General features: G+C 41.7%; 2 protein-coding genes across 10 annotated transcripts in view; one reads left to right on the forward strand and one right to left on the reverse strand.

The window, feature by feature from the left end:
* The window catches only part of PLA2G12A (phospholipase A2 group XIIA), a 36,566-nt gene extending 21,015 nt beyond the window's left edge, over positions 1-15,551 (forward strand). For 2 of the 4 annotated variants that reach the window (XM_072938734.1, XM_072938739.1), the window contains 6 exons: positions 8,087-8,129; positions 8,641-8,787; positions 9,206-9,282; positions 11,052-11,227; positions 14,108-14,267; positions 14,911-15,551. In XM_072938734.1, the coding sequence (XP_072794835.1) occupies positions 8,087-8,129; positions 8,641-8,787; positions 9,206-9,282; positions 11,052-11,227; positions 14,108-14,267; positions 14,911-15,149 (842 nt within the window). In that variant the 3' untranslated portion in view covers positions 15,150-15,551. Of the gene's footprint in view, positions 1-1,646; positions 1,970-7,888; positions 7,908-8,086; positions 8,130-8,640; positions 8,788-9,205; positions 9,283-11,051; positions 11,228-14,107; positions 14,268-14,910 lie in introns of those variants that run through there. The other 2 variants (XM_006212052.3, XM_072938746.1) reach the window with 2 other exon arrangements.
* A 989-nt stretch (positions 15,552-16,540) lies between these two features.
* Positions 16,541-25,921, reverse strand: part of MCUB (mitochondrial calcium uniporter dominant negative subunit beta) — an 82,898-nt gene continuing 73,517 nt past the window's right edge. For 4 of the 6 annotated variants that reach the window (XM_072938775.1, XM_072938763.1, XM_072938788.1 and 1 more), the window contains 4 exons: positions 20,438-20,712; positions 18,930-19,133; positions 18,206-18,322; positions 16,541-16,758 (listed from right to left, as the gene is read on the reverse strand). In XM_072938775.1, coding sequence (XP_072794876.1) covers positions 16,681-16,758; positions 18,206-18,322; positions 18,930-19,133; positions 20,438-20,712 — 674 coding nt within the window. In that variant the 3' untranslated portion in view covers positions 16,541-16,680. The remainder of the gene's footprint in view (positions 16,759-18,205; positions 18,323-18,929; positions 19,134-20,437; positions 20,713-25,921) is intronic. The other 2 variants (XM_072938780.1, XM_072938768.1) reach the window with 1 other exon arrangement.

Here is a 25,921-nt window from a genome sequence, read left to right on the forward strand (position 1 = left end):
TTTAGGAGACGAATCAGAAAAAAATATTGGTGTGATTTATGTCAAAGAATGTTCGGTGTAACAAGAATGTGCTAATTTCATTCTTTTACAAGTAGCTGTCCAGTTTTCCCAGCACCACTTATTGAAGACTGTCTTTTCTCCATTGTATATTCTTGCCTCTTTTTTCATAGATTAATTGACCATAAGTGTGTAGGTTTATTTCTGGACTTTCTATCCTGTTCCATTGATCTATGTGTCTGTTTTTGTGCCAGTACCACACTGTTTTGACTACCGTAGTATTGTAGTATAGTCTGAAGTCAGGGCATGTGATTCAGCTCTGTTGTCAAGACTGTTTTGGCCCTTCAGGGTCTTTTGTGTTTCTGTACAAATTTTAAGATTATTTGTTCTAGTTCTGGGAAAAAAGGCATTTTTATACAGATTGTATTGAATCTGTAGATTGTCTTGGGTTGTATGGCCATTTTAACAATATTAATTCTTCCAGTCCAAGAACATGGTATATCTTTCCATCTGTTTTTGTCATCTTCAGTTTCTTTCATCAGTGTCTTATAGTTTCCCAAATGCAGGCCTTTTTACCTCCTTCGGTAGGTTTACTCCTAAGTAGCTTATTGTTTTTGCTGCAGTGCAAAATGAGGGAGATGTTGATACTCCATGTCTTCACTGCAGAATAAATTACTAAGACAGTGATTCTTGAAATAGTTTGTGTACAGTGAGATGAACAGTAATTGCTATGGTGTGAGTAAAGTCCTTCTTTGATTCCACATTTTTTTTTTAAGGGGGAGGTAATTAGGTTTTTTAATTTAGTCTTAGAGGAGGTGCTGGGGATTAAACCCAGGACCTAGTGTATGCTAAGCATGCGCTCCACCACTTGAGCTATATCCTCCCTGCTGATTCCACTTTCTATTCAATGAACAAGCAAGACTTTTGAACCACAAGCACACGTAGGGAAAGTTATCAAGTTAGATTATATTTCCTCTCCCAAATAATAGAGCAATATTTATATTTATAGAAGACTGATCCCTTGTACTTATTGTAATGTATTAGAAACTGTGCCAAAAGAGAGAGAGGAAAGAGAGAAACAAACAAACAAACGGTGCCTTAACACATTTTTTCCCCTAGTCCGATGTTGGTTACTTTTTAAATGCTGGCCCAGAGGAGTTACAAAAGAGGAGGACGCCTTTTCTTCCAATCTCGGACTTGTTCATTGAAGTAAATTTACACAATACCCGATCACCCAAAGAGGAACAATCCAATGGAACAAACATACTCCGGCTCAATAAAAGCCATAATCTGTAGACCCCAAAATCCGCTTTCTGAGTTTCTGTATGATTCCTGCCCCGAATTAACTCTCCCTGTGAAAGCCAGACTTGAAAATCCCGTTGTTCTAGTTTACTTTGGCTCGAATCCGCTATACAAAGAGCGTTTTAAAATACTGCAAACTATTATAAACTATTACAAGTCCTATGAAGTAACTCGCACTGGGAAAAGGACTACGCAGAAACAGGAAAGCACTCACAAGCCCCTGTACCTTGGAGGCAGTCGGGAAGAGCAAACGTTTGGGGCGGGGCTTGAGCGGGCCCTCCCTCGCTCCCGCAGGTGATCTGAAATTGCCTACCGCCTCCTACCCCGGGGCCGTTTGTTCTTGGGATAGGAACTGGCACCTCTCCAGGCGGCAAGCGGCCGTCCGCTTCCCCTGCCTCCCCGGAGGCCCTGACCCCGCGAGCCCCGAGTGAGGGACAGCGGCCTTCACTCGGCTGCAGGCACCCGCCCGGCGCGCGGCCACGCCCAAACCCCCAGCCCACGGGGGCTGCGGGCGGCGGGCAGGGAGCACGGGCGCGGGGGCGGAGTGGGAGGAGGAAGGGGCGGGGGCTGCGGCCGGGGCTGCAGGAAGCTGAGGCCGGTCCGGGAGTCAGTGCTGCGCCCTCGGCCGACATGAGCTCGGCGCTGGAGCTCCGAGGGACTGGCTGTGCAGGTAGGCGGCGGGTACTGCGGGGGCGCGCGGGCAAGAGTGGGGACGCGGGCTCCTCTGGCTTTGCTGGGCGGCCGGAAGAAGTTGAGAGTCTTGGAGGGAAGCGCCCAGCTTCCCTGGGGACAGCTTAGCTTCGGAGCTCAGAAAAACAGCTCGGGGACCTTGCCGCCGCCTCCTTGCGGTCCTGGTTGGCGGCGCCCGGCGCTGGGGCGTGCCCCGGCCGTCTTTGTCTCTCGGCGCTGATCTCTTTCCCGGCGTCGGGGTATTTAAACTTTAAAAGGCCGGCCTGGTGGGTCCTGGCGTCTCCTGCACCTGGTCATAGTAAAAGCTGATTTGGGGCGGTTGTATCTCGTTTCGTTTTCCCACTTCTAAGTAAAAAGTGGTTGCATGCGGTAACAGTGGAGCGTGACGGGCCTGCGGGAGTGCCGGGGCAGAGGCTTGCCGGCACCGGACCTGGAGACAGAAGCCGGGCCCTCCGCCGCTGCACAGCCCGCGTGGCTCGTGTGCGTCCGGGAAACCTGCAGCTATTCGTGAATTTGAGTTAAAGCCGCAACAACTTTTCTCTACAAAATAATCAACTCCTAAACGCATGCTTTAGCACGTTCTTCCCTCTCACTTGCTAATTATATTACTGGTAAGGTTTAGAAACTCTGAGGCCGGCCATGGGGCGTGGGGAGGGAAAGCGACGGCGGGGGAGGGGGTTTCGAAGCGCTAGCAGTCGAGGGAGAATGCGTTCATTTCAGAGCTTTTTATACTTTGCTGCAGAAAACAAGCCTTGCTCCCCGGGGCAAGTTGTAGAAGTCTCCATGGGTCGTTCAGGAAATGACTTTGCCCTGGACAACAGGCAGCGCACTGTCTGTCTGGTGGCCGTTTCCCCTTCGGAACCCGTGTGAGAGGGGGGAAGCCTTGCAGGGACTACGAGTCACCGCACACCCCCCTCCGTTGTTTTCATCACAGTCCTTTTCCTGCTTGCTCCCTTCCTTTTCTTTCTCCAACCCACCCCTTTTCCAGGGTATTCCAGGCCTGATATGAGTCACTTAATACAGGATTATTAAACAAATTGTTGATAGTCAATGTAGCTAGATTTTCATAAATACTGCAATGAATGAAGACAATGACAGTAGATACAGAAGTTTGGAGAAATGAACACTTAGTTTAAAAAGGTTTCTGGTCTCTGGTGGGAGCGGTTTTAGCATGGTGACCCGGAGTCCAGAGACTGGAGTCTACGGGCAGAATCTCTTTCAGCCCCAGTTCCATGACACAGACCTTGGACAAGCCTCTGGCACTTTCCCTACCTCAGGAGTGTGGAGTAGAGTGAGATAAAATTATCTAAAGTACCACGCCATCCACAGATGGTAGCCTGAGGCATTATTATTATCATTTCCTACATTATGTGGAGGAAAAGGGAGTGATTGGTTGGTTTTGTAAAAATTAACTGGTTTAAGGAGCAAAGGTGGTGGTTGCATTATGGTGGAAAGATTGCTTAAATCCGAGGCCAGAAGTGAGAAGTCAAGAGTCAGGTTTAATAACGGAGTTATTTTTGATAAGTAGATTACAAATGAACAGGAGTTTATAAATCCTTATATAAGGATAATATATTATATATGTTATATAGGCTATCTCCCTCATTAAGATTTTTTTTTTAATGGAGATACTGGGGAACCAGGACCTCAGGCATGCATGCTCTCCACCACTTAGCTATTAACCACCCCTACCCTGCCAATTAAATGTTTTCTTCATGTCAACAAAGCTCTGTAACCTCTTAGCTAGTTTCTTTGTATTCATGATGACACTCCTTAAAGCACACCCTTCCTGAAAGCTTATCTGCTGGGTGCCTACAGTTTAAAGTGACCACGACAGAGTCACAGGTTATTTTCTCTGAAAGTTGGGGAAAATTTGTCAGCTCCAGAAGAGTATTGGAACTGCAGTTTCTGTCCGTCTCCATAGCTTTCTCTTCCGATTCAGCAAATTGCTTAGAACAGAATGGTCAGTAATTGGTATTACAGGATACAGCCTGCCTTATTTGTATTAAGTGAAGGTTAGAAGCTGCGAGGACCAGAGCCCAGTTTCTTTCTGCATCCATCGTATTAACAGTAACAGCAAAAAAAAAAAAAAAAAAAAAAAAAAAAACTTTAAAAAAATGCCTCACTGAGATTGTCGTATCTGTTAACTTTGAAACTGAATGTCATTTAAAACAGATTAATCTTGAGCTACTTAAAATTAGCTGTCTTTCCAAAATCTATAAGCTGGGGGCAATATTTGAGACAACCCAAATGCACTACTTAAATTCCACCCAGCTGGGAGAACTGTGAAGCTCCTTCCTCAGACTATGAGAAAGGAACTGTGAAGACCCAATTAAGTGTACGTCTCCAGTGCTTCCACCATCAAGAACTTGAATTAGTTTGGTGACAGGCTATTGGGCACAGCTTCCGCCGGGTACACTTGAAGCTGCCTCAAGCTCACTAGCCAGTATGGTGCAAAGGCTGCAAAAAGTGAACTGCTGGGTCTCCTGCTACTTTGGGCATCGCAAAAGAGACGTGCTTTCCAACCCTTGCGGATTCTTGAGAGGTGAAGGTGATTGGCTTTCAGATATGGATATAATGTGTCTAGTTTGAGTGATTCTGTTTCTTTATTGCATAGTTGGTTTAATGATAAGGAAGAATGTTATTAAAAGGAGGTAGATCTTGGAATGCTTTTGTCAATGGAAGGAGAGAAATCCCTGCACTGCCGCAGTGGAGCAGCATGGGGAGTTGGAAGTAACCTCTGTAGGCAAGTTCTGCGATGAGTGTTCAGGGAAGAGCAGTTTGTGGAGTAGGAAGAATCCCAGTTAGAACAGCGTGTGTGTAGGAAGTAACCCCAGGAGGAACAGTGAACAGTGTGTGGAATAAGAATTATCCTCAGTGGAGCATCGTGAGTAGGAAGTATCCCGGGAGAGCAGTGTGTGGACTAGGTTACCCTGGTGTGTCGGTGTGTGTTGTAGTGCTACCGGTGAATGTAACTGGTGTTCCAGGTTCTTGTCCCATCCCAGAAAGAATTCAGAAATGATGTGGTGGTTAAAAAAATAAAGTGGGAATTTATTGAAGGATGGATAGTACACTCAAGGGGAGAATGGGCAGGCTCAGGTGAGTGGCTGCTCTGGGTTTCTTTGGCAAGTTGGTTAGATAGGGTGTAAAAATTAGTGGGCGGAATATTCATTGGGGAGGGAAGGGCCTGGGGTCATATTCCCTGATTTTCATCTCAACTCCACCTTCCCAAAGGGAGAAGGGATTTTTGTCCTTATTTAGTCTGGATCAGAAGTGTCAAGGTGCATCAGTGCATGATGGGTACTTCTAATCTGCAAAGCTAATTTTATTGAAATGAGGGCATAACGAGCAAAAGGTTAACATTCGGACACTGGAGATTCCTGCCTTTTCCCACCTTTCTTTGTTGTCCTCGAGCCACTTACCACCCCCAGAGATGTGACCACTTATCAGCCCAGAGGTTCCTGCTTTTCTTTCTCTGCCAGGGACCCCTGGTGCTTACATGATGTCTAGTTTCCTGCATTTGGCCTGTGCCCCTCCTTTCTGCCCATTTACTGCCCTTTGGTCTGTGTCCCCTTTCTCTGCTCATATCTAGCTCTCCTCCTGCTCTAACAGTAGGAAGTGTTCCGGGTAGAGGGGTTAATGGGATAGGAGTCATCCGGGGTAGAGCAGTATGTAGAGTAGGAAGTAAACCTGGGAGAGCTGTGTGCTCAGTAGGACAGTGTCCCTGAGTAGAGGAGAGTCTTCCTAGGAAGTGTCCTCCACTGAGCGGTGTAGGAGGTGTCCCAGGGGACCGTGTGCGGAGTGGGACGGATCCCCGTGGAGCAGCATGTGGGGTGGGAAGTATCCTTGGTGAGCATCGTGTGTGATAGGGAGGTGTCCCCGGGCACAGCACTGTCTAGTAGGAGGTGTCCAGGTAAAGGGGTGTCCTTGGGTAGAGCCCTGTCTTAGTAAGACGTACTTCACATAGAGCAGTGTGAGGTCGAAGTACCCACATAGGACACTGGAGGGAGCGAGGGCCCGGGGAGAGCAGAGGGTGCAGTAGGAAGCATCTCGGGTAGAGTGGTGTGTGGAGTAGGAAGGAGAGGAGGTATCCGTCGGGGAGCAGTGAGGAAGGAGGAAGTGTCACTGGTGGAACAGGTGCGGAGAAGGACGTGTCCTCCGTGGAGCAGTGTGTGGAACAGAAAGAATTCCGGGGAAGCTAATGTGTAGGGTCGGGAGAGGGGGATGAACCCCTGGTAGAGCGCTGTGTGGAGTAGGAAGGAACCGTGTAGAACGGGGCGAGGAGGAGGAGGTGTTCTGGGCGTGACAGTGTGGAACAGGAAGTATCCCCGGTAGAGCGCTGTGTTCACCAGGTCAGTATCCCGAGTAGGGGTGTGCCTTACTAGGAAGCATGACCTGTGCAGCAGTGAGTAGGAAGGACCTCTGGTATCAAGCGTGTGGAGTAAGTGCTGTCCCTGGTAGGACAGTGTGTGCAGCAGGGAGTCTCCGGGTAGAGCAGTGCTTGGTAGGACGTACCCCCTCGTAAAGCAGGGTGTGGAGGAGGAAGCGTCTCTGGTAGAGCAGCGTGTGGAGTAGCACAGAAACCTGGGAGAGTGCGGAAGATCCATTAGAGATGCTGCCTTTGACTCTTCGTCTTGGGTGTGAGTAAAAATCACCTAGTTAAAAATGCAGATTGCCACCTCTCCCAGGATTCTGGTTCTGTAAGTCTGGGTTAGGATCAAGGAATCTGCATTTTATCGTCCAGTCCAGGAATTGATGCAAAAGGTTAAGAAAACTGATGGGGGGGGGGCCCATTGGACTGGGGGAGGGGAATGCCTTTGTGGGGTCTTGGCTGGGTCTGAATGCTGGGTGGATTTCAGGGGGAACAGGCTGAGAGTGACTGGTAAAGGGCACTTGGTTGAACTCCCCATCTCATCTCACCCTCCCTCCCTGGGTGGATTTTTGCCAGTGAGGAGACGTGAGGTTCAAACAATCAGGTGTGAGGAAGACTCCAAGAAGAGAGAACACGGCCCCTTGGCTCGGAGACAATGGGTAGGAGTCCACCCTTGGGGTCCATCGTGCTTCCTTCAAAGACCTCAAGTGAGAGGTGCATCTTGCTGTACTCTGAATATTTCTGTTTATTCATTATCTTCTCTCCCCTCCCCTCTAAGCTGTGAAGTTTATCAGGTAAAACCATATTCAAGAGCATATGGGCCCTCATTGTAGAAGATGCTAGATTCATTGTGGTGTCCAGTACTGAAGCCAATGGCCACATGTGGTTATTTATTTATTATTTTTTATTGAGTTATAGTCAGTTTACAATGTTGTGACACATGTGGTTATTTAAATTAAAATAGAAATAAATTAAAAATTCAGTTCCCAAGTTGTACTAGCCACATTTCCAGTGCTCAAGACCACATGTGGCCAGTAGCTCTGGTATAGGGAATTCTGTCATTCCAGAAAGTTCTATTGCACAGTATTGTTCCAGGAAGTAGAGAGGGATTCAATTCAGTGAGAGGCTGACTTGGGGATGAGCAAGTCTGATTGCAGGTTGGGAGCAGAGGGTCCCCTTACAGGGTCATGAGTGCACATGTCATTCATGAGATGAAAATCTGAAACTTTGCCCCTTCCCTTCCTCCATCAAATGTCCACCTCTGCCAGGCAGCCAGGTATTCCAGTAATAACTACATACTGTATTCAGTTCTCCTCTTTAATTTAATTCCTTCACTCAGAGAATATTTGCAAAAGCGTTTTCTACAAAATAAAGCAATTTCATACTTCATTTGCCCTCTGTGATCACACAGCTATGTTTGTTACTCTAGGTGTATTTTGCAATGAATGTATTTCAGTAATATTTTCTCCATTTCTCTTTATAATGTACTTTGCTATTTTGCAGGTAAAGAGTTAGGGATGAGAAAGAACTGAGCTGTTAATTTATGGTTGGTTTATTTATTATTATTCCTTCTTCCTTACCTCTTCTCACAAACTTTGACCTTTAAACTAACCAAAACAGAAAGGGTATTATGGGAGTCAAGGTGGCTAGGAGTTCCTAACATGTTTTAAAATCATGAGTCAAAAAGTAAGTTAATTAATAAACAGCAACTTTTTTTTTTAACAGGTGAAGAACAAAACATGACAGAAACGGACGCCTTCCCCAAGAGGTAAAAATATGCTCTTTTCCAATAAAGGTCTTTTCCTTTGGTGGTCATGATCAGCCTACAGCAGTTAAAGCAAGAAAGGGTCCTGGGAGCTAGATCAGGTGTTAGCAATGGGAGAATCGCTCTGTAGATGTGCTGCCCTGGTTGTGAAGGGACCTAGACTGATAATCAGCCAGGCTCAGGCCCGGGAGCTAGGGCTGGGGCCTGGGTAGGGCTGACGTCCTTGGTTGCTGGATCCTGGAGACCTAGAGGAAAGACACCAGGCAGAGGGACTGGGGAGGAGCGCCCAGCACTGCCACTGTTCACCAGCTGGTACCGAGGTATTTCCAGAGTTTCCTTACTGGTTGGCAGTGAGGCTTTCCCGGGCCCTGCCGGTGGCGTGTCCGCCTGCAGAGGAGGCAGAAGAGGCAGAAGCAGCTGACCTCCCTCCACTCCACACATCGACCTTGGGTTTGGAGGAGCTCATTATTTAGTGACTTAGAGTGATCGGTTCTTTTTTACTTTTCATAAACAGAGAAATGTTTGATCCAGCAGAAAAGTACAAAATGGACCACAAGAGGAGAGGAGTTGCCTTAATCTTTAATCATGAGAGGTTCTTCTGGCACCTGATGCTGCCGGACAGGAGGGGCACCAGCGCCGATAGAGACAATCTTCAGCGCAGGTAGCGCAGCTTTCTCTGCACATCAAGCTGGGGAGATTTATTAAGTGATGACTACTTATCAAAACTTGTCTGCACCAATGAAATAACAGCAGGAGCATTTGAGGATGGACCTCACTTGGGCCTCCCTCAAGAACTTGCCTGAATTTTCTGCCTAATCTTGTTCTATTAAATGTTAAGTCTTTTCATTGTTATAAATGTATCTATAGAGTAGATGACAGTATTCTAACTTAAATCAGTGATCATGAATAAATCCCTTCCTCCTGTGGGTGATCAAGGAAAACTGTTGGCATATTTGATTTCTTTCTTTTCCCCTAAAGGTCAATTTATATATCATAAAAAAGTGTAGATTCCTCAAATTAAGTAGGGGTATTGTGATAGCTTTGAATAGCTCATAAGCTAATATCCAGTTTGTCACCAGGTTTTCAGATCTAGGATTTGAAGTGAAATGCTTTAACGATCTTAAAGCAGAAGAACTACTGCTCAAAATTCATGAGGGTAAGTACATTTCCTATTTATCTTCCTATGATGGGACTGAGTAGTTTTTAATTATCCTATGTGTAAAGACAGGTCCAAATAATTAATTGTGTTGTAAGAAAGTCTTGTCAGTTAATTTAGCATGGGTTATAGGTTTTGGTTATGCTTCTCTGATTATGTTACCCACATGTTTATAGGCCAGGCTGTTTATTAAGCACTTAGAAACAAAAACCACCAAGACATGGTCCTTGACACAAAGAACACTAAGTTCCATAAGGAGGAATGAGGGGAGTTGAATGAGTATAAGTAGAGTCAAACAATTAGAACAGAGTCCAAATATATATATTAAATGTCTGCATTTGACATGTTAAAATTTCCAAGACAGCTGAGCCCTTCCTCTGTGCCTCTCAGAGACCCTTGCAAAGTATTATGCCTCCAAAGTTAGTCTCTATACCACTAGTTACAGACTGCTGCTCTAGAAATGAATGAAATTGATCTTTCCATGTAACAATAGTTTCAGATGTACAACATGATTGGTATTAGTATACATTGGGAAATGATCACCACAGTAAGTCTAGTTAACACTTGTCACCATACATAATTACAAAAACTTTCTTTTCTTGTGATGAGGACTTTGAAGATTTACTTTCTTAGCAACTTTCAAATATGCAATATAGTACTTATTAACTGCAGTCATCATGCTGTGTACATTATGTCCCCATGACTTATTTTATAACTGGAGGTTTATACCTTTCGACCCCCTTCTCTTGCCCCAGGAGCCACCAGTCTGTTCTCTGCGTTTTTGAGCTTGCTTTTGTTTGCCGGTTTTTAGATTCCACGTATAATGAGATCATATAGTGTTTGTCTTTCTCTGACTTATTTCACTTAGCTTAATGCCCTCAGGGTCTATCCATGTTGTCTCAAATGGCAAGATTTATTTATGGCTGAATGGTAATCCACTGTATATGTACACACCACATTTTCTTTATCCATTCATCTATCAATGGACATTTAGGTTGTTTCCATATCTTGCCAGTTGTAATAATGCTGCAGTGAATAGATGGGTGCCTGTACCTTTTAAAATTAGTGTTTCAAATAAATGGGCGCCTATATCTTCAAATTAGTTGTCCTCAGATAAACACCTGGAAGGGGAGCTGCTGGATGTAGTAGCTCTATTTTTAGTTTTTTTGAGGAACCTCGTATCAGTTTTTCTTTAATCTCTAGATCATTTCAGCTGGTTGCTTAGCAGGTTTTTACTTCCCTTGCTCCTAAGCTTTGGAGGACATGTCTCCTGTCTCAACACTCTTTTGGACGCTCTAAGTGCTGAGGACACACAGTGAAGGTGCTGCGCTCCTCGGAGGTGCAGTGCCACATAGGGAGGTGTTACTAGTAGTTTCTGGGTCTTCCCAGGCTGTTTTAAGACACTCTCTGCTGATTTAGAGGAACTTGTATTACCAAAATGATGTGGATCTTGAAGAGGGTTCCCCATAATAATCCCTTTAGGTTTTTCATATCATTATTCTGTGTTTTGGAAAAGCTAACAAAATCTGTTCAGTCTGTTACTTTGAACTTTAATCATTTAGATTTTTTAAAAATCAGATACAGTATGGTATAAATTATTGCTTGATCAAATACTAAAATAAGTTATATTTCATTTTATATTTATAACAAAATTTCCCCCTCCAGTCATATATATGCAACTTTACTCTAATATTAGTAAACTGAATTTTTATGTGTAGATAATAAGCATCTTATTATCATTTCTAAATAACTTTTGGGCACCTTTATAGCATCAACCTCTAGCCATGTAGATGCCGATTGCTTTTTGTGTGTTTTCCTGAGTCACGGTGAAGGCAACCACGTCTACGCATATGATGCCAAAATTGAAATTCAGACGTTGACTGGCTTGTTCAAAGGAGACAGGTGTCAGAGCCTGGTTGGAAAACCCAAGATATTTATCATTCAGGTAAGACTGATTATGTTATAGTCTTAACTATAAAGTTCATGGTTGTGTGTGTGATTAGAAAGAACTAAAGCCAATTTCAGAAGTAATTGTCTCCAGTAAGTGGAAAGGTCCTTTTTGAATCGAGAACAATCAGAGTTGCAATTTGAGCTGTTGGTAGTAATTCTTTCTTTACATAAAAAGGTTCCCAGTATCTTTATTACTTGGATTGACATTGGAAATGACTCACAGTCCTGAATGTGCTACTCCCTGGCCCAACCCAGTCAGGGCAGAGCTGCGAAAGGAGGTATCTGCTGATGGAGGAGTGAATGCAGGGCGCCTGTTGGGAGCAGGTTTGGTTCTGGGGGGTGGAGAGCATGGCAGTCAGTGGGAAGAACGCAGGTGTAAAGACTTCCAGTCCTAGCTTGTTTCATCCTTTCATATTTTCCCTTAAACCAAGATGCTGTCCCCCCCACCAAACTGCTGTTAGGGATAAAAATATTTGGGGGCCTGAATAACATCATTTGGTACCTCAATAAGGATTTTGAACAAAAAAGAGAATTCTTGATGCTCCAGTGCTGCAGTCCTGTATTTCCATGAACAGCACGGAGGACACAACCCCATGCCACACTCTGCCAGACCTTGAGAGGGATGGGGTAGGGGGCGCTGTAAGAAAAGAGATTAAGGGTGATTTCCAGCTTTTGTATTTGGACATCTGCATTGGGGTCTGTGGGACATGTCGTTGGAGATACAGGCCTAGACCTAAGAGAGGCTGCCAGGGTTGAAGAAACAAATTTGGGAGTAATGAGACAGATGGATGGTACTGGCAACCACGGGAGTAGATGAGTTTCCCCTTGTCAAGTATAGCCTGAAAAATGAGTGTAAAACGGAGCTGAGGGCCACCAGTGCGGAATGAGCCGAGGAAAGATACTGAGGAGGGTGGCCCCTCAGAGAAGTAGGAGGAAAATCACTAAGAATGACAGGTGACTGCTTCATGGAAACGGGAGTGGCCAGCACTGTCAGACAAGATAACTGGAAATAACTAGTGGGCCACAAAGGAGCGAAATGTTTTGCTGAGTTATTTTATTTCTCTGTGGCTCAGATTCTTCATCTGTGAAACGGGTTAAATAGCACTGCCTGACAGGGTGGTTGTGAGGATAAATAGACCTGGCCTGACAAATGAAGAGCACTCCCAGCAGTGCCTGGCCCGTGGCACGCCCCCAGGAAAGGCTGGCTCTTACTGTCACTGCTGTTGATGTGGCAAATGACGGCATCACGGTCCAAGCGGTCCTACATGTCGTTGAAGACAGTAGAAAATAAGGTCTGAGAATGAGTCTGGTAATAAGATAAAAATCTCCCTGTAAAAATAAGTTATTAGGGATCTTCTATTTATCTGATAACTGAAATCCATCAGAGCTTTCTTTTACAGCATACGATTCTTTAACCATTTCAGAATTGCTGGATGCACTTACAGTAAATACGATGGCAGAATCTTGTTAGGTCGCTGTATTACGTGTACTAGGGCTGCCGGAACAAAGTACAGGCATACGTCACTTCATTGCACTTTGCAGATAATTGCATTTTTTTTCGTAAAGTTTGTGGCAACCATCCATCAAGCAAGTCTGTCAGCGCCACTTTTCCAACAGCATTTGCTCACTTCGTGTCTCTCACATGTTGGTAATTTTCATGATATTTCGAACTTTCTCGTTATTATATTTGTTATGATGATCTGTGATCAGTGATTTTCACATTACTATTGCAAAAATTATATGAGTAGCTGAAGGCTTAGGTGATGGTTAGCATTTTTTAGCAGTAAAGTCTTTAATTTTTTAATTAAAGTCCGTACTGTTTTTAGACATAATGGTATTGCACACTTAACAGACTACACTGTAGTGGAAACAACTTTTATAGGCACTGGGAAACCAAAAAATTCATGAGACTTGCTTTATTTCGATACTCACTTTGTTGCGGTGGTCTGGAACCAGATCTGCAGTATCTCTGAGGTCTGTGTACACAGACTAGGTGGCTTAAACAACAGAAATTAATTTTCTTGCAGTTCTGGAGGTTAGAAGTCTGAGATCAATGTGTCAGCAGGGTTGAAGTCTTCTGAGGCCTCTCTCCTTGGCTGGGAGGTGGCTTCTTGTCCATTGTGTCTTCATATGGTCTTTCCTCTGTGAGTGTCAGTGTCCTGGTCTCCTTTTATAAGGACACCAGTCGTACTGGATTAGGGTCCACCAGTATGACCTCATTTTGCCTTATTTACCTCTTTAAAGGTAAATATAGTCACATTTGAGATACTAGGAGTTATGACTTAAATATATAAATTGGAGCAGGGTGGGGAGGGGACAAAATTCAGCCCATAATAGTAATTTAAGAGTCGAAATTAATGTCAGCCTTGTGTGAGTCAGAATAGTGGGTAAAGATTTGAGCCCTCACTTTAAAATAGGAACAAAAGGCAGAAGGCACATCACGTGGTGTCATTTTCACCCTTAACAATTTATGGTAGCAGCCTGGCAAGCAAAACCCAGTCTGGGAATATATTACCTGATTAAATAGAAACGGACAAATACTATATGTAAGCCTTTAAAAGAAAGGGTGGCTCTTGGTGCTAGGGTGTGGGTAATCCGTAAGAAATTTTAAAACCACAGATGCTTTGCCCTCTACAGTGTTCCTTTCAATCAACACAGTTTGGTGTATAGTTGAGAATGCTAATTTTTTAAGCATTAACTATAAAAAAACATAAGTAGGAAAAAAACCTGTCAGCTTTGCTCTGCTGTCAGCCTGAGTGGATTGCTTTAGAAGTGCCTGTGGAACAGCTTGTTGACGTAGCTCTGACGGCGCACCCGCGTGAAGCACTGGGAGGAGCAGATACATGAAGGAGGGGATTCTGCTCCTGTCTCGCAGGCGTGTCGGGGAAACCAGCACGATGTGCCCGTCATTCCTTTGGATGTTGTGGATCATCAGACAGACGTGCCGGATGCCAACGTAACCCAGGTGGACGCGGCCTCGGTGTACACACTGCCTGCCGGAGCTGACTTCCTCATGTGCTACTCGGTGGCAGAAGGTGTGTGGGTGTTTAATACAAACCTACAGTTGGCTTTCTTGGCTTAGTTCCTGTAAGTTTCACCTTGGCTTGATTTAGATGAGGTCTTTCCTGTTGGGACATGTGATTTTGTCGTGAAGCTCTCAGGCTTAAAATGGATTTCCTTGTGCCAGGTGATCAGAGTAATATTTAAAAGGACACTACCTTGTAGAAAAATCCTTCCTGAGAACTATGTTAAATAAAGCTGCAAAGCGAATTACATTGAATAGTATCCGCAGAAGATATTCATGACTGATGGTGATACTGTTATTGTGGTTAACAGTCATGGAAAATGCTGTTGAAAAATACTTTAACAGTTGTTCTCTGCTCTTGCATTAAATAATTTTATGTTTTTCTTTTTTCTAGTCTCAAAAATCATTACCTAGCTAATATTATCTTGGGAATTTTTAGGAAATTACATAGCATTAGCCCCATTTTCATAGAACCATATGGAATTAATCTTTTTCCCAATTGAGAACAGTCAACAGAAAAAATTTTAAACTATATCTTGGATACATCTTAGTCTTCTCCAAGGATTTTTGAGAACTTAGATATTTTAAAGGTGTTTTTCAGTCCAAGTAACTGAAAACCAGAAAACTTCAGTGGCCTCTCCTATCTTTTTTAGGTTATTATTCTCATCGGGAAACTGTGAACGGCTCATGGTACATTCAAGATTTGTGTGAGATGCTGGGAAAATTTGGCTCCTCCTTAGAGTTCACAGAACTCCTCACACTGGTGAATAGGAAAGTTTCTCAGCGCCGAGTAGACTTTTGTAAAGACCCAAATGCAATTGGAAAGAAGCAGGTTCCCTGCTTTGCCTCAATGCTAACTAAGAAGCTGCATTTCTTTCCAAAATCTAAATAATAAGTGCTGTTTTGTTTTATGTATCTGTATTCAAAATAGATTTTCCCTTTTTATAAAAAAGAAGTATCCCCAGGTTGAAGTTTATGGTATAGCAATTTAAAATGTTTTAAGCTTTAATGAGAGAACTTTAAAAAAAATAGTTCATATTGGACATGGTGAAGGGGTTTGATATGTAGTAATGAAATCCTCAGGGAATTTCTATAAGTTAAAAATCTATTAGCATTTCTAATACTTGACTTTTATAGTAAATTACAAGGTTACTCATAATATCTGGCTGATTTAACTTTTATTTTGTGACTTTTTTACATGACACTTTTTAATCTTTTTAAGGGTTTTTGAATCCTAAGTATTAGTTTTCCTTTAATATTTGAAATTCGTGTTTTATTAAATTTTTCTAATTCACATTCTTATTTGTGTAATTTATAGATGACTTGTTTTACTTGGTCATGTAAATCTACATATGAGTTACCACTTTTTGTATAGGACTTGAACACTCACATTTGAAAAAAAAATGAGCCTTCAAGAACAGTTCATTTTTTTCAAAGTGAGCATTACAGTCTTGTACAAAAAGTGGTATTTCATGCATAGATATGGCATTCTGAGAAGGAAATAGAAAACATAAAACATAGAGACTTCTTAGTAGAGGCTACACACTTGCAGAGTTTGATTCTGTCAGTACCTTCTGTGTTAAGTTACTGTACACTGTCCAGCAGTCCCACATGTGGACTGTTATGTTAATGGAATAATAGATATTACTTTTAAGATTCAATTCTTACTAATACGATATATAAAATGAGCAGCATGTTAATAACCTACCGGAGGCCGAAGATGGTTACGTTCGGGCTCTGATAGCAAACTTGAGGGTCGCTAGCTCAGAAGCAGTTTGCCTATGTCATTTCAGTTGCAGTTCAAAACATGTGCCAACTCTATGCTAAGGTCAGTGGGACATTTATGCCTCTTTTTGTGTCATAACAGGGACTTCACGTCAGTTGAACATTTTACCTGTCCTTTAACCCCCTACTCACAGGCGTTGCCATCTCCATGGTTCTACCTATAAGAGCAAATGACTACAAATGATTTCAAGTGACAATTTATAATAATCTTAGCTATATTTAATGATAAAAATTTTCAACTACGAATTTAAAAAGTAATGGCAAGATGATTCTAAATGAAGCCGAAGAATCAAAGTGAAGTCAGGCACACTGACCACTTCTTCGCATGGGAATGAACGAACACACGACACTTACGAGGAATCTTAACTCACGTGCTGAACTGCAGCAGCAGATGCTTTGATTTTGGTGGACGCGTCCAAGCTCCTTCCAGCAGCAGCCTCAACGAGCCGTGAAAATCCACAAACCAAAAAATCTCAAATGAGAACATTAAAGGATACCTGTGTTTTGCAAGCATTTTTTTTTATTAACAAAAGAGACTGAAATAGTCAAATTCACATGAACTACAGGACTCAAAGTTCCAGTTTCTAAGTTGCAAATGAACACAATGCAAAAATTCACTGACATTTAAAAATGGAAGATTACTTCTTTTCATTGAGTTCCTCTACTGGCATCTGCAAATAGAGAGAGTGGCGCACCAGTCTCAGGGCTTCTGTAGCCTGTCCACAGGAAGAAAAAGAGGCAGTGATCAGAAAGGACCGCAAGCCTATGAGCATTACTGCTCACGAGGAACTCTATACCTTCAACATCTCCTTAGTCAATACATAGATCTAAACTATGAGTGGCAACTGCCTACTATTAATATTACAATTTATGTGGCTCCTTTTGTAAAACATGAGTTCGAGGTTTCTATTATGTCCTTAGGGTTATTGTTATGTTAGTTTTCGCCTTTATAGTGGTTTTCCCAGTTCATATTCAAAAACAAAAAACAAAAACCTACTCTGATTTATCAGTTTCCTGTTTTTCCTCAACTTTATTACTTAAAAAAAAAAAAAAACTTCACAGGGTGCTCCTCTGAACCTTCAATGCCCAGGGCTGTAAACTAGTTGGAAGAACATTCCTTTGGCCTTCTACTTAAATGTAGGAGTATCCACTAAACTTTTTTAAAAAGCATCTTATTTTTCCTAAGTAATTATATGGAATTTAAAAATATTTTTTAAAGGCTCTTTATCTCCAATTTTTGGACTACAAAGGAAATATCTTTCCTTTAAATTTGAGGGATAGGTCATTTAGAAGGTACAGGTAACAAAAGACATGATGATTACTGGCTATTGAATGATCATGCATTGAGCAATGGAGGATATTTTTACCAAAACTTTTGTAACTAAAAAAAAATTGGGGGGGGTAATTAGGTTATTAATTAATCAATTACTTTTATTTTTTTTAATGTAGGTACTGGGTTTTGAACCCAGGATCTCCTGCATGCTAAGCATGTGCTCTACCGTCCCCTCCAAAAAACTTTTCTAATAAAATTGAGAAGTCACCATCTGAACAAAGCTAATGAGACCACTGGGAGGCCAGAGATAAAATTTGCCTAAGAGACAGGTTGTATGGAGGTTCTTAAGCGCACAGGCTGCAGAGTCCAACTTTTGGCTTCCTACCCTGGTTTCCCTACTCTAGCAGTGTGCACCTCTGTGTTCGCATCTGGAAGATGGAAAAGATGGAGGAATACCATACTGATTCTATTTTTAAGGAGGAGAAACTTGTAAATGCCTTTAGAGAGCTTAAAATTGTTTATCAATGTGTCCACCTTTGAAAGTTCTACTTCTATATTCTTAACAGTTACAAAATCTGCACTTGAGCTTGACACTGGACTTTTTTCTTTAAAAACCTATATTCAGTTAGAAAAAGCTTTCTCCTAAAAACTTTAAGACAATTTCCATACACACTTAAAGCTACCCACATGTAGAATACAGAAGACAAGAACAAAGCTGGAGGAAATTAGTCAGACATGTCAGCTGTTCCACTGAACAAACCACAGTCCAGAGAAGCTATCGAGGACAAGATTAACCAGTGAGGGATGAGCCCCGGATTGCGTTTCCCTGACATTAAGTTCTGGCTCCCAAACAAGACCAGTTATAAAATGTCATGTTTGCAGTAAGGTACCTTAGCAAGGTCTTCTTTTAACTGGTTGTACCGCACCACGTCGAAATGCTGTTGCTTTGATTTCTTATGGAAAAAGTGAAGAAACTGCCTACTCTTAACGGCTGAGTAAGTATAATCCTAAAAAAAAAAAAAAAAAAGTGACAGCATGTTTTAAATGAACATATTGCCTCCGCAAGAGAGATACTTGCCTTAGCAACAACAACGCAAAGGCAGGCAGTAAAGGAAGGTAAAATATTTGCAGTGGCCATCAGAGCGAGCATAAGGCAACACAAGTAAAACATTTAGTCTCATTTGAGATCAGCTGCTCCTTTCAAAAGCAAGCAAGCTGGGAAGAGAAATCACACATACTGGGATAGAAAAGAGGAAAAGGAAAATGGAGATTTTTGGCAAAATAATCATGAGATAGAGCTGAAGTTACTGGGTGGTTTGCAATACAAATTCAATTTTATTTATGCACAGAGTATGTAAGTTTGATGGGTTTATCTCAATGGAGGAATTTGGTAACTTGTACTATGTACTTCTCCATAGAGGTTAAGTATAGTTTCTCTGTGCTATATATACAAATCTCCATGCTCTGGGAAACAACGAAATTTAACAGCTGATAAAACCCTAGACAGCAGTAATTCAGTAAGTAAAAAGGTTTTAATGCTCATTACTTGACTTGGATCAGGAATTATTTACAGAAGATGTTATAACTTACCATTTCCTTAACAAAACTACTCACCTGTCGAGTGACTATGAAGTATGCAAAAAAGACCATAGAATTTGCAAATGTGATGAAGTAGGTGACTGGTTCCATGATATCCCAGGAGTACACCCACCAGGTGAGCCAGGCCATTGCCCCGCCCTGGACGGACAGCAGTGCTAACCCAGCCCACAGGAGTCCGCTGGTTTTGGCTTCTGAACGATCTTCTATTTTGGCTTTCATCTGAGGGGTAAAAAAATGACTGTTCAGTTTACAGTGCACTGACTTGAGGGAAAAAAGCAAGAAAAAGAGGGGAGGGTATAGCTCAGTGGTAGAGTGTGTGTTTAGCATGCACGAAGTCCTAGGTTCAATCCCCAGTACCTCCATTTAAATAAGTAAGTAAATAAATCTAATTACTCCACCCCCCCCAAAAAAAAAACTCCAAAAAAATGGAATAAAATTTTTTTTAAAAAAAAGAAAAGGAACAAAAGTGCATTAAATAGGTCTGAAAAAAACAAGAATTTATAAAACATACATTAATGAGTGATCACATTGCCAAAATAATTCATTGATAAACCATTTTTTAAATTATAAAGGTAATACTTGTTCATGGAAAAAACTGAAATAGTATAGAAGGATATACATTTTTCCATCAAGCTATCATACAGCTATAAATGAGAACACTTTCTATGTACTAATATGGAGATCTTTCCAGGATATACTGTTAGTGAAAAAAGGTGAGAATAGTGTATAATAGCAGGTACCTTTAGGGAACAAAACAATAATTTGTTTTTGTTTGTACATAGATAAAATCTGAAACAATTCACAGTTGTAGGTATATGGTACTGGCAGGACTGTAGGAGGAAAACTCCACTGGCCACCTTTTTAGATTTTTTAAACTTTAATGCAAGTAAACATATCACCAACTTCCTAAAAAGTAAAGAAAAAATTAAAATGTGGGCTCACAATCCAAATAGAAAGGCCCCTCTCTCTGGCATTCCCTAAATACCCTTAGAGGTAATCACATCGAAACTTTCTTATCTCCAGAAACCTTCTGTTTGTACACAAAGATACATATACCTATCCATTTTGAAAAGTCACAACGGGATCAGTTTTAAAAATGCATTTTCTCCCTTAAATCAAAACACTTTTTTTCCCCCCTCCACCACTGATTAACTTCAGAGCTTAGGAAGCCACTGCTAACGTTCCATCTGTGATTCTACTGGGCAGAGTGGGACTGTGGGCGCTCCAGCTGGTGCGTCCCAGCTCACCCTCCCCTCAGGTCAGGGACACGATGGCTGATCCATGGAGAGGAGGCAAAGGTGGCAGCCAGGAGTCAGACCTCCGGGGCTCAAGTTCACACTGAGCTACCATCCTCTACCATCCTCTGAAGAATGAGGAAGGTAACAATACCAAGCTCCCAGGCTCACTGTGAGGACTAAAGGAGAACATGAGCATAATTAAAGCATTCAGTAAAGTGCTCACGTGGCGCATGCTCAAACATTGGGTGTTATTTGCAAACAGACTCAACTGTGACGCTTCCAAACCTGTTCAAGGGTCTGCAGCTGTCCCTTCAGGTGGTCGATTTTCTCCAGTAGATGGTGCTCTCTCTTTTTCTGAAACTCTTCTAAATGCAAGGCTGTGAACAGTCTGTGAACCAAGGATTTCATGTTTTCCATCTCAGTAGTTTGCTCACGACTCAGTTTTTCTGAGAAAAGACACGGGAAACAAGGCAGTGGCCACATTTTTTTCTTCCAGGGTTTGTAAGTCCAGGGAACCACATCTGAATCTCCACGGCTGGATGCCTGGGTGCGCCCAACTCCTGGGGTGGGGCAGGGTGGGGGGGGGACACATTTGGTGTTGGCCTTTATTCCTGTCTCAGGTGACTATATTCATCTCTCTGGATTAACAAATAACCAGACAATAGGTTTAAAATTCATCATGTTTTTGTCTGTTCTCTTTTATAATATAACTAGTACTGTTTCTTTAAAAGAAAAAGTAATACAGGAAAAGGGAGTATCCGTCTGCCAGAATCCAACCTTACAACCTTAGTTGGTAACACATTAGTTTACAGGTTAACTTTCATACCTGACTTAACCTAAGATCCCTCCCCCTTCACCCCAGCTATCTATCCAAAAGTCATTTTAAGGTCCACTGGGGAGGGAAGCTGGTGTCCAAACAGGTAAATGAAAGTATCACACCCGTTGGAAAAGCAATTCAAGTGTAAGTTCTTTTCAGCAAGGTGTAGACCTGGAAGGAGGTTCATATGGACCAGAGTCAGTTTCCGAGTTTTTAACACAGAGTTGAGTTCTTTTGACTACAGGTTTCTTTCATCCTTCCACCTCCGTGGATCTATAAATCCACATAAAATTGGGCTGTACTGACACCTTTCCAGGGGTTATAACTGTCCCCCACCACTGTAAGAGAACTTGGGGTGGGGGGACAAGGTGAAAGGAAGGAAAGAGGGTCCTTCCCCCAGGCAGCAGCACACAACGGCAGACATGGGGGTTTATGATCCCAGAGTCAATGTTAGCCCAGTGGTTTTCCAGCCTGTGTCAGCGGTCCTGAAGTTACTCTTCCTTCTGTCTCCACCCACTTCTTCAAGACTTCATTATGACCTTCAATCCCTTCTACGTTCTAGGCTAAAACTGACACAAAGAGGTGAAAACGAGAAGTTTCCAGGCTTTTGAGATTTGCAGAACAGTTAGAGCCTTTTTGTTTTGATAAAAACTGTATTGATATTTAAAAGGTGCACACACAGAAAAAAGGTATTGATGGGGCAGGATTCTAAGGCTGTGGAGCATAAGCCAGACACTGGTCAAAGTGGTAAGGGTAGACTTTATTCAGCAACTGCTGCACAAGGGAAGAGGGTTCAGCATGAACTCACCTTCTATTTGTGCAGAGGTGGCTGGGCATTTTAAGGGAGGGACAGAGGCCATCAGGGGCTTAAGCAGAGTCAGGGACGTGGAAATTGACAAAAAGTGAGAATGGAAGTTGCTTAATGTGACTAGGCCATTTAGATTAGTTAACTGGCGCTTATCTGGAAGAGGAAGGTCAAGTAGAACAATGAGATGCCCTGAAAATGTTTTATTTCCACTTGCTCCCTCAAAAGCTAAGCCCAGAGAACAGGAAGTGGAAGACCTTCCGGAGTGCTAGGAACTCACTGGACACGAAAATTCTATTTTAACATGGGTATTCATTTTCATATTTCTCAACTTCTTCCATCCTTCTCTCTTTGGGTTTAAATACTGTCCTGATTTTAAAAAAGAATCAAGAATAGAAGAATATTCATAATCGTTGAGATGGATTTATTTTAATTTCTCTATGTCTGTCTTTGACAATTCCATAAAATGTTCAAACATACAATTAAAATTTTTAAAAATATTTTTCTTCCAAGGATCTTCAGAGAAGTGGCTGGTATCAATGCTGAAGTACAAGGTCACTCTGGACCATCTAGTTATACCAGAAAAGAAAATGCTGAAAATAAAAATGGGGGCAGGTCACAAGGACATGGGAGCTGATGGTGTTCAAACTGTACCAGATATGGTTAGTAGGAGCCCCCTTAAGCTGGCTCCTATGTCCTTGTAACTGACTCCCATTTTTCTGTTAGCATTTCCTTATTTTTTTAAAATTGAATTATATTGATTTACAGTATTATATTAGTTTCAGATGTATAGCATATTGATTCAGTATTTTAACATATACTCCATTAAAAGTTATTACAAAATAATGGCTGTAATTTCCTATGCTGTATAATATAGCCTTGTTATTATTTTATAAACAGTAGTTTGTATCTCTTAACCCCCTATGCCTATCTTGCCCCGCCTACCTTCTTTCTCCCCACTGGTAACCACTGGTTTGTTTTCTATATCTGTTTTCTATTCTGCTATATACATTCATTTGTTTTATTTTTTTAGATTCCACATATAAATAATATCATACAGTATTTGTCTTTCTCTGTCTAAGCATAATCTCCAGGTCCATCCATGTTGCTGCAAATAGCAGATTCATTCTTTTTTATGGCTGAGTAGTATTCCACTGTGCATGTGTGTATCTTATATTTTCTTAAGCCAATCATCTGTTGATGGACACTTGGGTTGCCTCCATATCTTGACTACCATAAACAGTGCTGCTATGAACATTAGGGTGCATATATCTTTTCAAATTAGTGTTTTCAGTTTTTTCCAGATATATACAAGGAATGTGACCAACAAGTAGTTAATATCCAAAATATACAAACAGCTTATACAACTCAACATTAAAAAAAAAAAAACCCAATCAAAAAATTGGCAGATCTAAACAGATATTTCTCCAAAGAAGACATACAGATGGCTATCAGACACATGAAAAGATGCTCAACATCACTATTAGAGAAATGCAAATCAAAACAGTGACATATCACCTCACAGTTGTCAGATTGGCTGTCATTAAAAAGTTTACAAATAACAAATGTTGGCAAGGATGTAGAGAAAAGGGAAACCTTTTACACTATTCATAGGAATGTAAATCAGTGCAGCCACTATAGAAAACAGTATGGAGGTTCCTCAAAAAACTAGAAATTGGACTACTGTATGATCCAGCAATCCTACTCCTAGTATTGATGACTCCTGCCTGAATTTGGCTGCCAAATAATGATTTTTCAACTATAGCAGCCCTCCCATATTTACCAGTCAGTACTTGGCTTTCTAACTATACACATGGACCTTCCCTTATTTACTGATTTATTGATCTCATCATCTATTTATTAAGGCATAGACTCAAGTATTACTTCCTCTCACCCCCAGTAGTCTATGATCACAGCTTACTGGGAGGAGAAACCTCTGGAGCCAATCCTGGCAGGAACACTTAAACTATAATTGATGAATTGTTGAAGGCTCAGTGCTGACTAGCTTGAGAAATAAAAACTCCCACACATTCATGAGTTTTACCTCCAGGAATCCCACCTGGTTCTCACAGTGAAGGTCAGAGAATCAGAGAAAAATACCTCCCTGCTTCCAGCAGAGAGAGGAGGAATATAACCATTTTTAAACAGCCCTGAGCATTACTTTATCCATACCAAGGAAATGCCAGTTGACCCCTGAACAATGTGGGTGTTATGGGCACCAGCCCACCACACACTTGAAAATCCACATATAACCTTCTAGTTGGCCCTCTAGCCACGGTTCCAACAACTCAACCAACCGTGGATCATGTAGTGCTGCAGTGTTTATTGAAAAAAAAATCAGCATGTTAAGTGGATCCATGCAGTTCAAACCTATGTTCAAGGGCCAACTGTACTTTACCAGAGCTTAATTTGGCCTGGAGGAAGGACAATTAGCCAACTCCAGACCCCTCTAGCCTTCCCAGCTCATATAGGGGAGGGAGAATAAGGCTAAGAAGCTTTTCTGAAGGTTAAAGTATAGGAATCCTGGCCCAATAAAAGCCATGAGGTTTAACCATAAGATTACAGAATGCTTTTCCTCCCTAATACCTTAACACCACATCCATAGGGCTCCAGTTCTGTGCAAGACACAGACTCTATTTAAGAAAAGATTTCTAGGGAAACTCAAACACAGCAGGGAAGAGAAAAACAGGGACATTAGAAGAAACTGAAGCCTCTGATACCTACAGCTACAGCACACAGTAAACAGCCAGACTCCTGGCTCACACTGAAGATCTACTTGCTTCAGTTTCTATTTTTAATACAGCATGTCCACCTTTCAACAAAAAATGACAAGGCAGGTAAAAGGCAAGAAAAAACAGTCTGACAAAACAAAGCAAGCATCAGAACCAGAATCTGATAATGGCAGAGATTTTAGAATTCAGACCAAAAAATTGAGACAAATATGATTAACACGGTAAAGGCTGTGATGGAAAAAGTAGATAATATGGATGAACAGATGAGTAATGTAAACAGAGAGATGGAAATTCTAGAAAAGAATCAAGAAGAATTGCCAGAAACCAAAAACACTGTAACAGAAATGAAGAATGCCTTTGATGGGCTCATCAGTAAACAACACACAGGGGAGGAAAGAATCAGTGAGTTTAAGGATACGTCTATAGAAACCTGCCAAACTCAAGGCAAAGAGAAAAAATAATGGAAAAAAAGAAACCGAACATCCAAGAACTATACAACAGTTACAGAAGGTATAAAATGCCTAAAGGGAATACCAGATGGAGAAGACAGAGGAACAGAAGAGACACCTGAAGTAATGATGGCTGAGAACTTTCCAAAAGTATATTGCAACCAGTGAAATGATAGCTTGAGACGAAAAGGAAAACTCTCTCTAAAAAAGAAAAGACTTCTGGTTTCTGGTCTGACATATAAGGAGCTTGGAAGTCATCACTCCATCCTAACAACAGGTAAAAAGCTGAACAAACTGAAAATCAATACTGTTCTTAGATACGTGAGAAAACCAAGGTCACAGGGCAAACGGCTGCACACAAAACCGAAGAGACTGATGTACAGAGAATTACAACTTACCAGAGCAGGAACCCTTGAGCAGAAACCTTCACAGAACCAGTGAACTGTAACTGATAAGCTACTGGAGGTTTGGTGTGGACAACTCTGAGTTAAAAAATCCAGTGGGACACAGCTTTAGGGGCACATGCCCATTCTTTTGGGAGTTTTACCCCCAGGAGTTCTACCAGGTTCTCCTAACAAAGACGAGAGAAAAATACCCTGTCCTTCTAGTACAGGGAGGAGAAAACTACCATTTTGAAATACACCAGGGCATTTCATTCTTAACAAGGCTGCCCTCAAGAGAAACGATTTTATAAAGATCTAATCTGTTCTTACAAACAATAATTAGTACATATATGTAAACTTAACAAATGTATACTGTATACATGTATTTACACGCAATATAATGTGTATGTGCAGTCACACTGTAGTAATTGTACATAATAAAACTGAAAAAGGAAAAAAAAGAGAGAGAGAAATGATTTTACCAGAGCCTACCTTAATAGATTGTAAAGGAATCTAATCTTGTCAGTTAGGCTTATATTAAGCAATATATAATTTAACAACAAGTGTCAAAATATAAAAGGCA

The sequence above is a fragment of the Vicugna pacos genome, chromosome 2 (genome assembly GCF_048564905.1).
Source record: "Vicugna pacos chromosome 2, VicPac4, whole genome shotgun sequence".
Taxonomy (NCBI): Eukaryota; Metazoa; Chordata; class Mammalia; order Artiodactyla; family Camelidae; genus Vicugna; species Vicugna pacos.